This window comes from Mastigoproctus giganteus, chromosome 1, assembly GCF_048544385.1.
Source record: "Mastigoproctus giganteus isolate SK-2022 chromosome 1, ASM4854438v1, whole genome shotgun sequence".
NCBI classification, from domain to species: Eukaryota; Metazoa; Arthropoda; class Arachnida; order Uropygi; family Thelyphonidae; genus Mastigoproctus; species Mastigoproctus giganteus.
The window spans coordinates 32,146,356-32,159,954 of record NC_143575.1 but is presented as its reverse complement, the minus strand read 5'-3'; the positions used below and the strand labels follow the sequence as shown (position 1 = coordinate 32,159,954).

The 13,599-nt window shown below is 36.6% G+C and overlaps 1 protein-coding gene across 4 annotated transcripts in view; it reads right to left on the bottom strand.

The window, feature by feature from the left end:
- Nucleotides 1-5,026: 5,026 nt before the first annotated feature.
- The window catches only part of LOC150090684 (uncharacterized), a 306,488-nt gene continuing 297,915 nt past the window's right edge, over nucleotides 5,027-13,599 (bottom strand). For 3 of the 4 annotated variants that reach the window (XM_090372249.1, XM_090372256.1, XM_090372243.1), the window contains one exon: nucleotides 5,027-7,690. In XM_090372249.1, coding sequence (XP_090228375.1) covers nucleotides 5,287-7,690 — 2,404 coding nt within the window. In that variant the 3' untranslated portion in view covers nucleotides 5,027-5,286. The remainder of the gene's footprint in view (nucleotides 7,691-13,599) is intronic. The other variant, XM_090372263.1, reaches the window with a different exon arrangement.

The window sequence follows — 13,599 nt, the reverse complement described above, 5'->3', positions numbered from 1 at the left end:
ACTATTTAATCTCTTCCTTATTTACACCTTTTACAAAGTTTCTCATCAATACTAATGTGATATGAAGAGGTGGTTAACAATTTTTTGGGATCAATCAAATTTTTTCTGTGAATTCTAATAAGATAATACAGTCTTTCCTTTATAATAATGAGACTGCTCAATAATCCCACTTACAAAGGAAAAAGCAGTATTTTATGTATCCAATAGCAGCACAATTACTTTCAAGTGTCTACAAACTTGCTAGTTACTCTGTACATCTAATTTCGCAAAATTCTATGTTTGCACTGGTCTCCCTTATGTGAACTTGATGCATGTGAGAATCCATACATGCTGCTGGAAGTGAAAGGCTGTCATACCATTACTAAGAGAACAGCCTTCAAATAATTTGACTACTCTGTAAACATACTTGCCAACTTTTGATCTTTGAAAAGATCAAGATTGGGTAATTGTAAGCAGGAAGAGTTTTGAAGTACATACTGCACCATAAATTAAATTTCACCTACAATATACACATTTTATATTAACATACAGCCATAGGATCGTTTACCAACAGAATGCTTTCAAACCTAGGATTTTTCTGCCTGTGGATTTTTTTCTTGGATTGTCTTACACATCAACTGATTACAATTACTTTGACTGAGACAGAAACTGTTGCAGACTTTTGCACCTCTTTTAAGAAATAGCAAGTCAAAGTTTTGTTAATAATAATGATCTAGATGAATATTCTCTCACTCAGCAGTGCTTAGAATGATTAGTTATATTTTAAACTTTCTTGTGCACTTGTCAGTTCAACCAAAGAATGCTATAGAACCATACAATTATTTTACACTAGCATCTGAAATATGATTATATTTAAATTAGAGTTAAATAATATTTAACTCAATTTTCCAAAAACTCAGAAGGCAACTTTCTTTTTGTGAAGAAACATACTTTGGTCTTAGGAATTCATAAGTCAGCTGGCCAAAGTCATTCATTAAGTCATACAGCTTCTGCTATGAGTGTGTTAAATATTCAAAAGTTGTAACACTGCCATCGGATCATATAAGCACACAAATCACTGATCTGGCACAACAATGGTGAAGCTGCACTAACACTTTTCTATTTATCATATGTATGAAACATTTTTAAAATGTTTATTGCTTTATATATTAATTGGGAGAGGGTATGATCCCTGGGCCAAACTGTACATGTTGCACTGGAAACAAAAAAATTTGCAAAAATAGCCTGCTTTTTTTACAGTTAAATGAAAAATTACAAACTATTCTCAGGTGTTTATTACAGCTGAAAAAAAAAAAAAAAAAAAAAAGGATGAAAAACTCATTGCAAAAAGTCTAAGAAAATATGTTATGATGGCAAAATTCAGAAGGGGTCAAATCAAGTCAAAAAGAACGTTCCATAATAAACCTAGAAAGCTGACATCTGTGTATAAACAGCTAATAACATTGTAGGTTATGTTCACACCCTAAAGTTATCACCATCAAAATTGTCAATATCATACAAGAAAGATCTCCAATTATATATAGCTAACTTGTTTTGGCACCATTGGTGAGTAAGTAGTCTAGACCCAAGCACTCTTGATTGAGTTTTGGGCATTTAGATCTTGGACAAGATCATTATGTTCTTGCTAGATAATTAAATGATTCTTTTTAAAAAGTATCAGGTTCATTTTCTTTATTTCTTTCTTTCTTTTTTTTTTTTTTTTTTATGTGAACCCCAAACACGAGAGGTATTAGAACCTATAGTACTTAGTACCGTGCTTGGGTTTGAGGTTAAGAAGACGAAAGAAGATATTTGTTGACATTGGACTTGAACTTCTGTAGATTGTAATTTTCAGGAAATACGTATGAAGGAAGGTTGTTCCAGAAAACGGCAGTTGAATGAATAAATGAGGAAGATGAAAAGTTGGTTCTGTGGGTTTGAAGTTGGACAGTAAATTGATGTTGGCTGGTGGCGGCACATGTTCGGACTGTTTTGAAAGAGAGAGCGGGAATTATAGAAGCCAATTCAGAAGAACAGTGCCCATGGAAGTATCTGTAGAAGAGGCATGCAGCAGAAACAGCGCGTCTAGGAGAAAGCGAGTGGAGAGACTGTTAGAGATGAATCATTAATTAACCTAACTGCCCTCTTCTGAATGGAATCAAGAAGCCTGAGAGAGGTTTTGGGGGCACAACCCCAGATGTGGGAACAATATTCCATGGCAGGGCGAATTTGCGATTTATACAGAGTGAGCAGCTGTTTGGAAGAAAAGTAACGCTGAGAGCGAAAGAGAAAACCAAGTTTTTTAGATGCAGAGGAAGCAATATTTGTAATGTGCTTGTGCCAAGAGAGATTAGAAGTCAGGGTAATCCCCAAAAGAGATATATCATTTTGCCTAGAAATCGGAGTGTCACTAAAGATAAGCATAGGAGTAGAAGAATCCTTTTGCGAGATATAAGACAAGACTGAGTTTTAGAAGGGTTGAAATCAACTAAGTTGTCTTTGCCCCACTGGAGAATTACCTGAAAATTGGCATTTAAGGAATTGGTAGCAGATTTTCGAGAAGTTGAAGCTGATTGAGCAGGACAAGGTTTCTCAAAATGGAAAGTTGAATGCAATGTGCTATCATCGGATGTTCCCCATATGTTGCAGGTTATACAGAAGCCAGATACACAATTTTACTCTTACTTTTAGAGGTGAAACCACAAGTGTCATGTATGCAGAAATTCAACTATCCTTCTTCCCTCTCCATACTACAGAATTCAAATGGTATACTCTTTCATTCTCTCTTTCATCCAAGTTATGAGTCAGCTTAAAACTACAACAGATAATGGGAATTCTAACTGTTGTCCTGATCCGTAGTGTTGCATCCAAAATAATTCCTACAAGCATTTCTTATTGAACAAGTAAATTTATATTTTGCAATAAAGTGCACAAAACAGTACTAAACTTAGCCATCACATTTGGGGGATGGGATTCAATTTTGATGATCTGCTGTCCGGTATAATTATTCAGCTTGTTCACAAAGTTGCATAGTCTGATTTCATAAAAAAAAAAGGGGGGGGGGGGGGGGGAGGGGGGAGAGAGAGATTAAGCCCATATATGTAATAAACATTTTCCATTTTAACTTGAAATATAATCAGCACAGAGCACCTTGCTTTGTAGGTATATACCAAATAAAAGAAAATGCTTGTTGCAGTACACTGCCTTTAATATTCCTATTTTAACGTTATTACCCCCACAAAGCTAGGATCTATAACTGATTTTGACAGCACTGAACTCAGAATACTCTAATATTTACAATATGAAATGAATTATTAAACTTCTTGCAAGGAATTCTGAAATGAAATTTCAGGGAGTATCTCCTATCAGGTCTAAGATGGTTTCACTTTCTCAATGGTAAACATTTAAAATTTCATTCTTTCTATCATCAACACATTAATTCCATAATTGTGAAAATATGTATTAAAATTAAGGAGTCCCACTGCAGTTATTTTAATTAAATTACAGAAAATTACTTTGTCAGAAGCTAGTCATTACCGCATAGTTCAGTAAACTATGCAGTAATGCTTCATGTCAAAGTTAAAAATTTCAAGGTATTTGGTGTACTAATCAATAAATTATTAAAAAAATAGTCACATTACAAGTGAAATACTTGTTTCACATACTTTGAAGGACTACCATCTACTGGTTTGGTAAAAGGAATTATGTATCAAACTGTATATGTGAATATTTCAATGAAGAAAAGCACTAATATACTGTTAATCATGATTTACAATATACAAAATGTTTATTATGATGGAGACTAAAAATGATTTTCACACTATTATTAAAAGTATTAAACATGATGTAACAATTCAATGTATACTCATTCTATCACAGACTGACATATTGGCATGGCAATACTAGAAACAATTAGTCTCCCACATATAAATAAGAGCATAAAGAGAAAGAGCTATATTATATATGAACTAAGATTTCAGAATTAGGAAAGTTGGAAAAATGACACCTAAGATGTTACTACTATCAAAAATAACAAATAAAACCAGAATATTAACCAAATAATTGTATAGTGTGTACGCAGTCCTCAGATGGAAAACTTCTATCATTATTTCAGACACTGGTACAGTTACCCACAGATACATGTGTGAGTGTATGTGTATACACACACATATATGTATATATATATATATAAATTGATATTCTCTTGTAGATGTTCAGCAGACTAGGAGTTCTATAACTGTCATGCCAGCTTGTTTTATGACCCTCAAAATATGAATGATAAAGCTGATGAAAAATAAAACTCGATGATTTATGTTTTAACATTTTAATGTACTTTATGTACACAGTACCAAATCTGGCTTTTAATATGGACAAGAATGGTGACTAATGATGTCTTGTGTGAAAATAAATGTACCTTAAAAAGGAGCAGAACATGAAAAAATACATGAAGCTTAATGTACATCTGATGGTAATCTTCGGCATATTTGTTGATGATTATGCCTTTCCAAAGAACATATGAATTGTTTTTCCTTTCCTGGCGCAGTTGCAATCATTCTAACAAACACTGGAAACAGAGCTATGGCAACAATAAGTAATGCCTGTATAATGTAACATTCTACAAAGTATACATGCAACATGTCTTAGGAATCACTGGGGGAGAGGGATGGGGATGCAAAAAAGTCATTTATGAATTTCACATTTTATTACAGTTTCTGAAATATGTAACCTGTCCTCTTAGAGGAAGTACAGGAGCAGCAGAAGTGATTTAAGAAAAATCATAAAATGCTCAAAGTTCCATATTTGTTATATATATATATATATATATATAGAAAGAGAGTTTACAAAATATATTCTGGCAGTTCTCAACATTGTAATAAATCAACATATGAAAATGTTATACATCCTACTTAAATTTATAACGACTTTAATAAACAATAAAAGTTGGGAAAAAAAATTAAATATACTATGTACAAGAAGAAAAACCTGGAGCAAATATCTTGTTTTTAAGGCTATATTTTAAACAGCATGATTAAGAAAATCAAAGGTTTACATGAAAAAAAAAAATTGAAAATCAAAACCACTGCTCCCTTTACAAGTGCCAAAGCTACAAGATGCTCCACATACCTCAAACTGAGTGAAGTTTCATGAATCACAAAAGCAGTTGAGCTTTAAATGATTCAGTACATCCTCAAAAAAGACTGATCACTGACCACCAATCAAGTTAGTCAGCATATTTTGAGTACTGCTTAAAACTTGTTGCACTTTCATCCGATGTTTTGTGAGATAATGTAAATTTCACGGTGTGGATTACTCATCTACTGCAAGGTTCTGATTCAAAGGAATGTCAGACGTGGTTTCCAGTTCAGATGATGTTATTACACTTGTACAGTCTTCAGAGTCTTGCAAGAGTGCCATTTCTACACTTTCTTCAGGAACAAGACTCAAATAGGTCTGTTGTTGGGATACACCATCTTCTTCATTACATGATACCTGAACTGCTGACATATTCTCATTAGTCTGTGAATTTGTGGAGCTCAGTGTAAGCTGTGGGGATAAAGAAGAAAAAACTGTTTGACTCTGATCAGTGGCACTGATTGGAATTAACAAAACCTGTGAACCATCAGAACTAGGTACTTTAAACATAGCCGCATTTGCATATGATTGGTCGACAATCATTTCTTCAGCGATGTCTTCAGCACTGTCTTGTTTGGCATCAGCAGCTACTATTATTGCAGGCTGCTTTGCAACTTCAAGTAATTCTTGTTCATCACCATTGTGAAATGTTTCGACACCTACAAAACTTTCATCTTGCTGTTCTTCAACATCCATGTTTTCTACTACTTGAACAAGGGATTCCTGATGTTTTGTTTCAAACATTGTATTTATATCTGAATGTGCCTTAGAATCATCAGTGGAAATATAATTTGTTGATTCACTGGAACTGATGGCAATAACAGTGGCAGTATCTTCACCACCAAATGGCTGTTCATTATTTAATGTTTCTTTCTCTGTTTCTAAAAATTCAGTGGTAGAATTTTCAGCTGACTGTTTGGATTCTTTGAGAGCGTCATTCTCTACCAGTTCAATCGGTGTATCATCAATTAAAGGAACCACAGATGTCTGATTTATATCAGTGTGAAGCAGGTCAGGATACAAAATAGCATCAGAAACAGATGACTGGAGTTCTTGAGCTGCAGCACCAGCACTATTTTCTAAAGCAGAATTAGGTGTGACATATTTTGAGTCCACAGTATCATCTACAGGGGCCTCTTCAATTGAAATAGCCAGTGGAATATTTTCATGTGATACTGAGTGAACAAGTTCATTTTTTTCTTCTGGTTCTTGTATTAATGCTACCTCTGTCTGAAGTTCACATATATCAGATTGTGTCTCTACTATATTTAGACGTTCTTCACCTATGTCTAAATGGATTGCATCAATATGAAGCGGTACTTCATTTTCATTAAATTGTGTTTGTAAAATGTTAGCTTGTTCTTCATTTATATCTGTCTGCACTACCAAAGTTACCTCTTTATTTGTACCTTCTTTTGTTTGCACAACTGATTCAAGCTCTAAAGCATGAATGAGATTTTTATTTGAATCTCTTTGTTCCCGTGAATTAATCTGAATTTTTTCAATATTTGAAACAGTTGCTGGTTCTTCTATTTGCACACAGGTTATTTGAGATAATTCCGATTCACTAAATTCAGCTTCAAGTCCACACGACTCTGGTTTGTCAAGTGAAACACACACAGACTTTTCTTCAGCTACAGATGTTTGCACTTCTGTTTCAAATGATTCCATTTCACCTTCACCTGTTACTTCAGCTAGATGCTTACTTCCAACATTTTCTGCAAGAGTTTCAGCCGAAGTATTTTGCTTGCCAGATAATTTATCATCTTCTGTATTTAAAGTTGTTTCAGTAGTAGATACAGGAATGTCAACAAGGAATAGCATTTCTGATGCACTTGGTTGTTGCATATCATCAAGCTGTTTACTTTCATTCAATTCTGAATCCTCTGCATTTGTAGGTTTCATTGTGTCATTTGTGCATGGTACTAGTGACACTGAACTCACAGTTGTAACAGGTACCTGCAAATCTGCATGCTTTCTCTGCATTATGTTCGGCGATATCTCGGATCCACTTGGCTGCAGTTCCGCTCCAGACGCACTTGGCTGCAGTTCCGCTTCAGACGCACTTGGCTGCAGTTCCGCTTCAGACGCACTTGGCTGCAGTTCCGCTTCAGACGCACTTGGCTGCAGTTCCGCTTCAGACGCACTTGGCTGCAGTTCCACTTCAGACGCACTTGGCTGCAGTTCCACTTCAGACGCACTTGGCTGCAGTTCCACTTCAGACGCACTTGGCTGCAGTTCTACTTCAGACGCACTTGGCTGCAGTTCTACTTCAGACGCACTTGGCTGCAGTTCCCCTTCAGACGTACTTGGTTGCACATCTCTAGAAATTAGCTGTTGTTCTAACGATTTTTCTTCGGGCAACTTCTCACAATCTAAAGGTTCCTCTTTTACGTCTGTATTGCCTTCAAGATAGGTTCGTGTTTCTAATGATGTCCGCCTTTTAAAATTAAGTTCCTCTTTTGTGTCTGTCTCGGCATCAGATACAGGTGGAGTATGTTGAGCTCTAATGTGCTGTTGTTCTTGATTCATTACAGATGCACCTGTACTCATAATTATATGACCTTGTTCCTGAGTGCTGAAATGAAAGGATTCCATGTTAAAAATAATATTTTTGACATACTGTTTTTATTCAGAAGAATGCTATTTACTAAACACAAAAGAAAAAAAATCAAGAGTAAAAACAGCATCTAAATTTTATAGTAAAATTGTAGTGTCATAAAAAATATACACCGTACTCTCTCTCAAGAGTACTGTTATACAGAAGAAGTCCTGACTTGCCATACATAGAGTACTAGTAGCAGCAGCTACAGATAATAGTATGGGGGCTTATGAATTCAAAATGTGGTTTCTTCACACAGTGAGGTTGTAAGCCCAAGAATTAACACGAGTCACTAATTATAAGTGCATCCACTATTTACAAGGAGTTGCATGCCTTGGTTTCCACTGTAGAGCTGCAGCTTACAAATCTAACAACTGCCACTTAATTCCAAGTTCTGTTTGAAATGGTGTGATGTCCATGGTTCTTAGGCTGTGGAATGATGGAAAGCAGTCCAATGGAGTGAGTAATTGTACTAATCAGAAGAGAGCATAGCCAAGGATGGTGTCTCACCATTGGGACTGATGTTTTTGGTAACACTGCCTAGAATCCCCATTCTGGAAAATTCTGTTGTGGTTGTTATGTAGGTTTCATGATACAAGGGCAACTATGGCCAAGATGTGTCTGTCAGAGTCACTATATTCATTTTACTGAATTAAGGATAAAATATCAAAGTGTATGTATTATTCTAAGATGTTTAATATACATAAAGAGTTCACTTAGGTTTGCCTTGTCACCAAGTACATGGATGAGAGTCAGAGGAGCTTGCAAATTTGCTAATGACTGGAAGGAGAAAGTACGGATGGTTGAATAGGATGGGCAATCAATCAGAATTGCCTTACCGTGAATTGTAACTGGCAGACAGACATAAATATCTCCTAGAAGCAGATATTTGTGTATGAGGAAGGTATACGCAGTATTGTCAATAACTTCTTCCTGTCTACTCATACGTGAAATAGAATGCCATAAACACAGATCTTTTTTTACTCTGCAGAGTTTATTGCATGGCTGTTCCTCTCCAAAGTTGTCCAAATGGAAATATTTTTGGCACAAAAGACGTCTCTATAATCTGTATAAGGTACAACCTGTAGGTTATCATGTGTATAAAGATCTGGATTTTTAGCAGCTGAGTCTGCATGATTATTTTTTGGAATTCCAACATGACTGGGGATCCAACAGGTAGAAATTGTTTTCTTGCTTTCTGGAAATCTCCGAGTTGTTTTTTGAGATGTTGAATCAACTTGTTCGAGGAATATTTGCTATTTTGTAGTGCAGGTGCTCAATGATACCATCCAACAGTTTAGAGTTCTGCTGTGAAAATACTGAAAACTAGAGACAAGGAGACAGTTCTACTGTAGTCTGGAAAAACTACTGCTGCACCTAACGAGTTGTTTGATTCTGATCCATCCATGTAAATCTGATGATTTTTTTCTGTTTTTAAAACTGCGCAGCACGTGGAGCTTATGCAGAATGATTGGAGATATATTTTGATTCTTCCAGTTTGTAAGATGTGATATGGACAAAGGTATAGTCGGCAGCCAAGGAGGTTCTGAATTTGTATCTACTATTGAAATGTAATGGAAATATTTCCTAAATTCGAACTAAGCATCTGAGATGCAGTTCTACTGGTTTATTTTCATTTGGTTTGCAATCATAATTAATTGTCCATAGTGAACCATGAACAATGGACCAGTTTGGATGTGGGACAATTCTGTATCCACTACACAAAGTCAGTACTATGGAAAATCACGTAACATTCAAAACTGGCCTAGCTATCACAGACCCCTGACCTGACCAGCTTTAGTATGAGATAGAATACTAGATCAGGATATGACTAACATGTATCTCTTTACACAGTTCAAACTGGTTTGAAGAAGTAGTGAAATATCAGTCGTCAACTCTGAAATATGGACAAAGGTATCCAACATTAATTTCCTGAATAAATAGTCACTTCCTTGAAAAGTATATATATATTTGAAAACCATAGTATACAAACTATAGTTGAATACCATAGTATACAAACAATAAAATGACATGGGATGTCTCAGATGTCCTGGACCCACAGAAAAAAACAAGTTAAACATCTTTATAAGTCAGGAATACTATTTTAGGAAATAAAAAGTTAAAAATTAATAAGTACAGTGGATTCCGGTTATTTGGGCCAACGGTTAATCGGGGCAGCAGACGCAGCACCGGAGATTACCCAACGATTGTCTCAGATGGTACCACGTGTTTGGTCGAAATTCTGGAGGTCACAACCATAAAACAATTAGCAGTCACCTGTTTATTGGGCTTTTCTGTTAGTGAAATCTATCATAAACGGACAATAAACTTGATTTTACTGAATTTGCGATAATATCGACAGCTGGAATTCTGTGGGTTATTATGTTGAAATGTGTTTACACTTCCATGAAATCTTCAATCATATAAAAAAATTAATTTTCAGATCTTCTCTTCATTCCTATTTTTAAAGCTTTGTAACTTGTTACTCCATTCTCACTTGCACGTATTGTGTTACTTGTAATTTGTGTGCAGTATTCTTTGTTATTGATTGCTTATCTTTTTACTGTTTTAAATTTTAACTCCCACCCACAAATGTAAGTGAACAGAAATGTCAACTAGTTCGTATGTACATATTACAGTATGTATTAATTATTCCGATTTTCATGTATCATTTAATTTTTTTAATTGGTAAGGTAATAAAGGGTAAATTTGTGCTTAATATATCTTTGCTTTTATAGCATGTGGATAATATTCCTCCTATTTTCGCTAATTAGAATTGCTGTTTAATAGAATTAAAATTCAATTCATAAACGTGACCACAACGAATTGTATAGTGAAGGGTACTTTACTATGTTGAGTTTGTTGTAACATGATTTGATTGTACAGTGAACCAATTGTAAAAAACAAAAGGGGGAGGGGGGATACATTGTATTTTTAACTATTTACGTGAAACTTCGGATAATTGGGGCAGCCACTTAATCGGGCCAAAATACACTAGTCCCGATGTATCCCAAATAACTGGAATGGACTGTATATTGTTGGTAATGGTAATGGCATAATAAATGAATGAAGACATACTGTGACACTACTTATAACAGACTGATCTCATCTTTTAGAAAAAATGATCACAGAATTAAAGTATATTTATTTAATAAACACTGTAAAGTGTTTATTAAATAAATGCAGTTCTGTGGCACTGCATAATCCAACATGCAGTGCCACACAACTGCATGTCGGATTATACAATTACTCTTAGGTCTCTTTTGTTCTCCACCACCTTTGAGTGTAGTACCATCAAACTGGTATGTTATTCTGGGATTACCACTGCCTATATGCAGCACTTATACTGAAAGTGTAATGTGTAGATTACACTTGCATCCACCAAACAAACCAAACTTCTGAATGAGTTTGCTTGGCTGTAAAGCAGAATGTTGCATTAGTATCCACTCAACCCAGCAATTCTTGCCAACACCTATTTATTAATAATCATTCCATTCTTAAGAAATCAACAATAATCTCAGGTTGATCCCAAAAGACAGTAGCCATTATTTTTTTTTTGGAAAACATGGAAATACTCTATCCTTCCTTACTGATAGGGTTTTTTTATGCATTCCATGGCTTTTATTTTGGGATTGTAATAACACTGCCATGTTTCATCACAAGTAATAGAACAGACAGTCTTCACTTGCCTGTTCAAAGGTCTCCAGGAGATCAGCACAGATCTTTTCATTTCATGTGAGAAACTTAGGAAACTGAGATCCTATTTTCCAACAGCTTGGTGTGTCCACAATCTTTAATCAAGCTTTTTTTGATATTCCAAGGGTATTATTAAATGGAGGAAGGGGGGGGGTATTATACACCTTTCAGACCCAATTACTTCATATTTCACTAGTGATGTATACCAATGTTGATTTTTCTGGTCTTGCTTGGTCATTAATATTAAAATCACCCTGTCTGAGATGTTCTAACCATTTATGGGCATTATTTCTGTGAATTACATCTTGCCCATAAAGTTAGACCAGTTTTCTGGAGACTGAAGTGACAGTATGACTGTCAGTCTTGAACATACATCGACGAGCCAAAACATTATGATCACCTACCTATTATGATGTTGGTCCTCCACGTGCAGCCAAAACAGCTCGTACCAGGAAAGGCACGGATGCTACAAGATTTCTAAACGTGTCTTGTGGTATCTGCCACCAACACGTAACCGGCAAATCCTTTAACTCCTGTACGGTTCGTGGTTGAGACACCGCATTCAGAGTTGCTGTTCCAACACAAACCACAGATGCTCAATGGGATTGATGTCTGGGGAATTTGGAGGCCAGGGTAATACCTGGAAGTCTTACTCCATGTTCCACGAACCAGTCTCAAACAATCTGAGTGGTGCAGCGTGGCACATTATCCTGCTGAAAGACGGCACCGCCAGAGGGGAAGACTGTTGCCACGAAAGGGTGTACCTGGTCAGCAATGATGTTTAGGTAGGTGGTAGGCGTCGAGTGCCCGGCACATGGATGACTGGATCCAGGGTATCCCAGCAGAACATTGCGTAAAGCATGACACTCCTTCTTCCAATCACTAAAGTTTCAATCCAGTTTCAATGCTTGCGTTCCCATTGTAGGTGCTGTCGCCAGTGAACTGTGGTTAGCATGGGCACTCGGAGTGGCTTGCGGCTATGCAGCCCCATTTTCAGCAGGGTTCGATGTACTGTGTGTTGTGACACATTACTCCTGTATAAAAACCTGTCACCAGCTTTCCAATTACTGTTGAGTTGTGCCACAGTTGCTACGTACCATCCGGGAGAGCCTTCGCTCACCTCGAGCATCGATGAGCTGTGGTCGTCCAACACCTTGCTGGCGGTTTGTTGATTTTGCTTCATTTGACCACTTTCAGTAGTTACTAACCACGGCTGACCGTGAGCAATCTGGCCTTTGTCAAACTCGCTTAAGTCCACTGCCTTTCCCATCTGAAGAACAAGAGTAACACTGGTTAACGGAGCTCAGTATCAGGTGTTTTTTATACCATGTACTGACCTGCGCATGCGCCACAGTTCATCTGCAGTTGCCTCGATTTGCATAACGACTCACTGGTCATAACGTTTTGGCTCATCGGTGTATATCCAGTGATGGACCATTGCTGACAGTGTGTGTTTTTTTGATCAGTTATATCTTTCACCTGTAGAGAAGTAAGTCCTATGTGGCAGCTTAGTCAGCATGATACACTGTCTGCCTATACTTGGATAGGTCTGGGCTTGGTTTCTGTTGATGACTGGAGAAATTTCTAAAGGCTTCTTCAATCAAGGCTGTATTTGGCTGATTTCAGGCATAGGGAGTAGGGACATCTCAAAATCCACAGTGGTAGATATACAAAAATGTAAGAGTTGCAGGTGATATCTCAATGGGAAAAGGTCTGGATGTCTTAACAAACAAACTCCTTGAACATGTTTGATAAACCATAAGGAGAGCAATTTGTGTTTCACACGTCTGTAGTAAATATCACAGGGAAGGCCTAGGAGGAGGCCACAAGAAGTATGCCAATCAGTCAACCATACCCTTGAAACCTATTCAAGCTGAATATATAAACTTTGGTCCGATGATAGGGCAGCTGCATATGCTCAATATCAGTCACCAATGCGAAACTGCATTACTTGTTCCTAACTCTCATGGCCACTAGAACAGCATCAGAAAGTGCTATGGAGTGATCTTATATAATGTTCCATTCCAATGGGTATACAGATTGCTTCCCGTCTGATTGCATTATCCTGACCATCACCGTGGCAATACTAAGAAAATGGGCCCTTGTCACTATCAGTATAAATGCCAAAGAGTTGGACTGGCCAGCTGAAAGCCAGGACCTCAATCTCAGTGAACACCCACAGGGCAAAT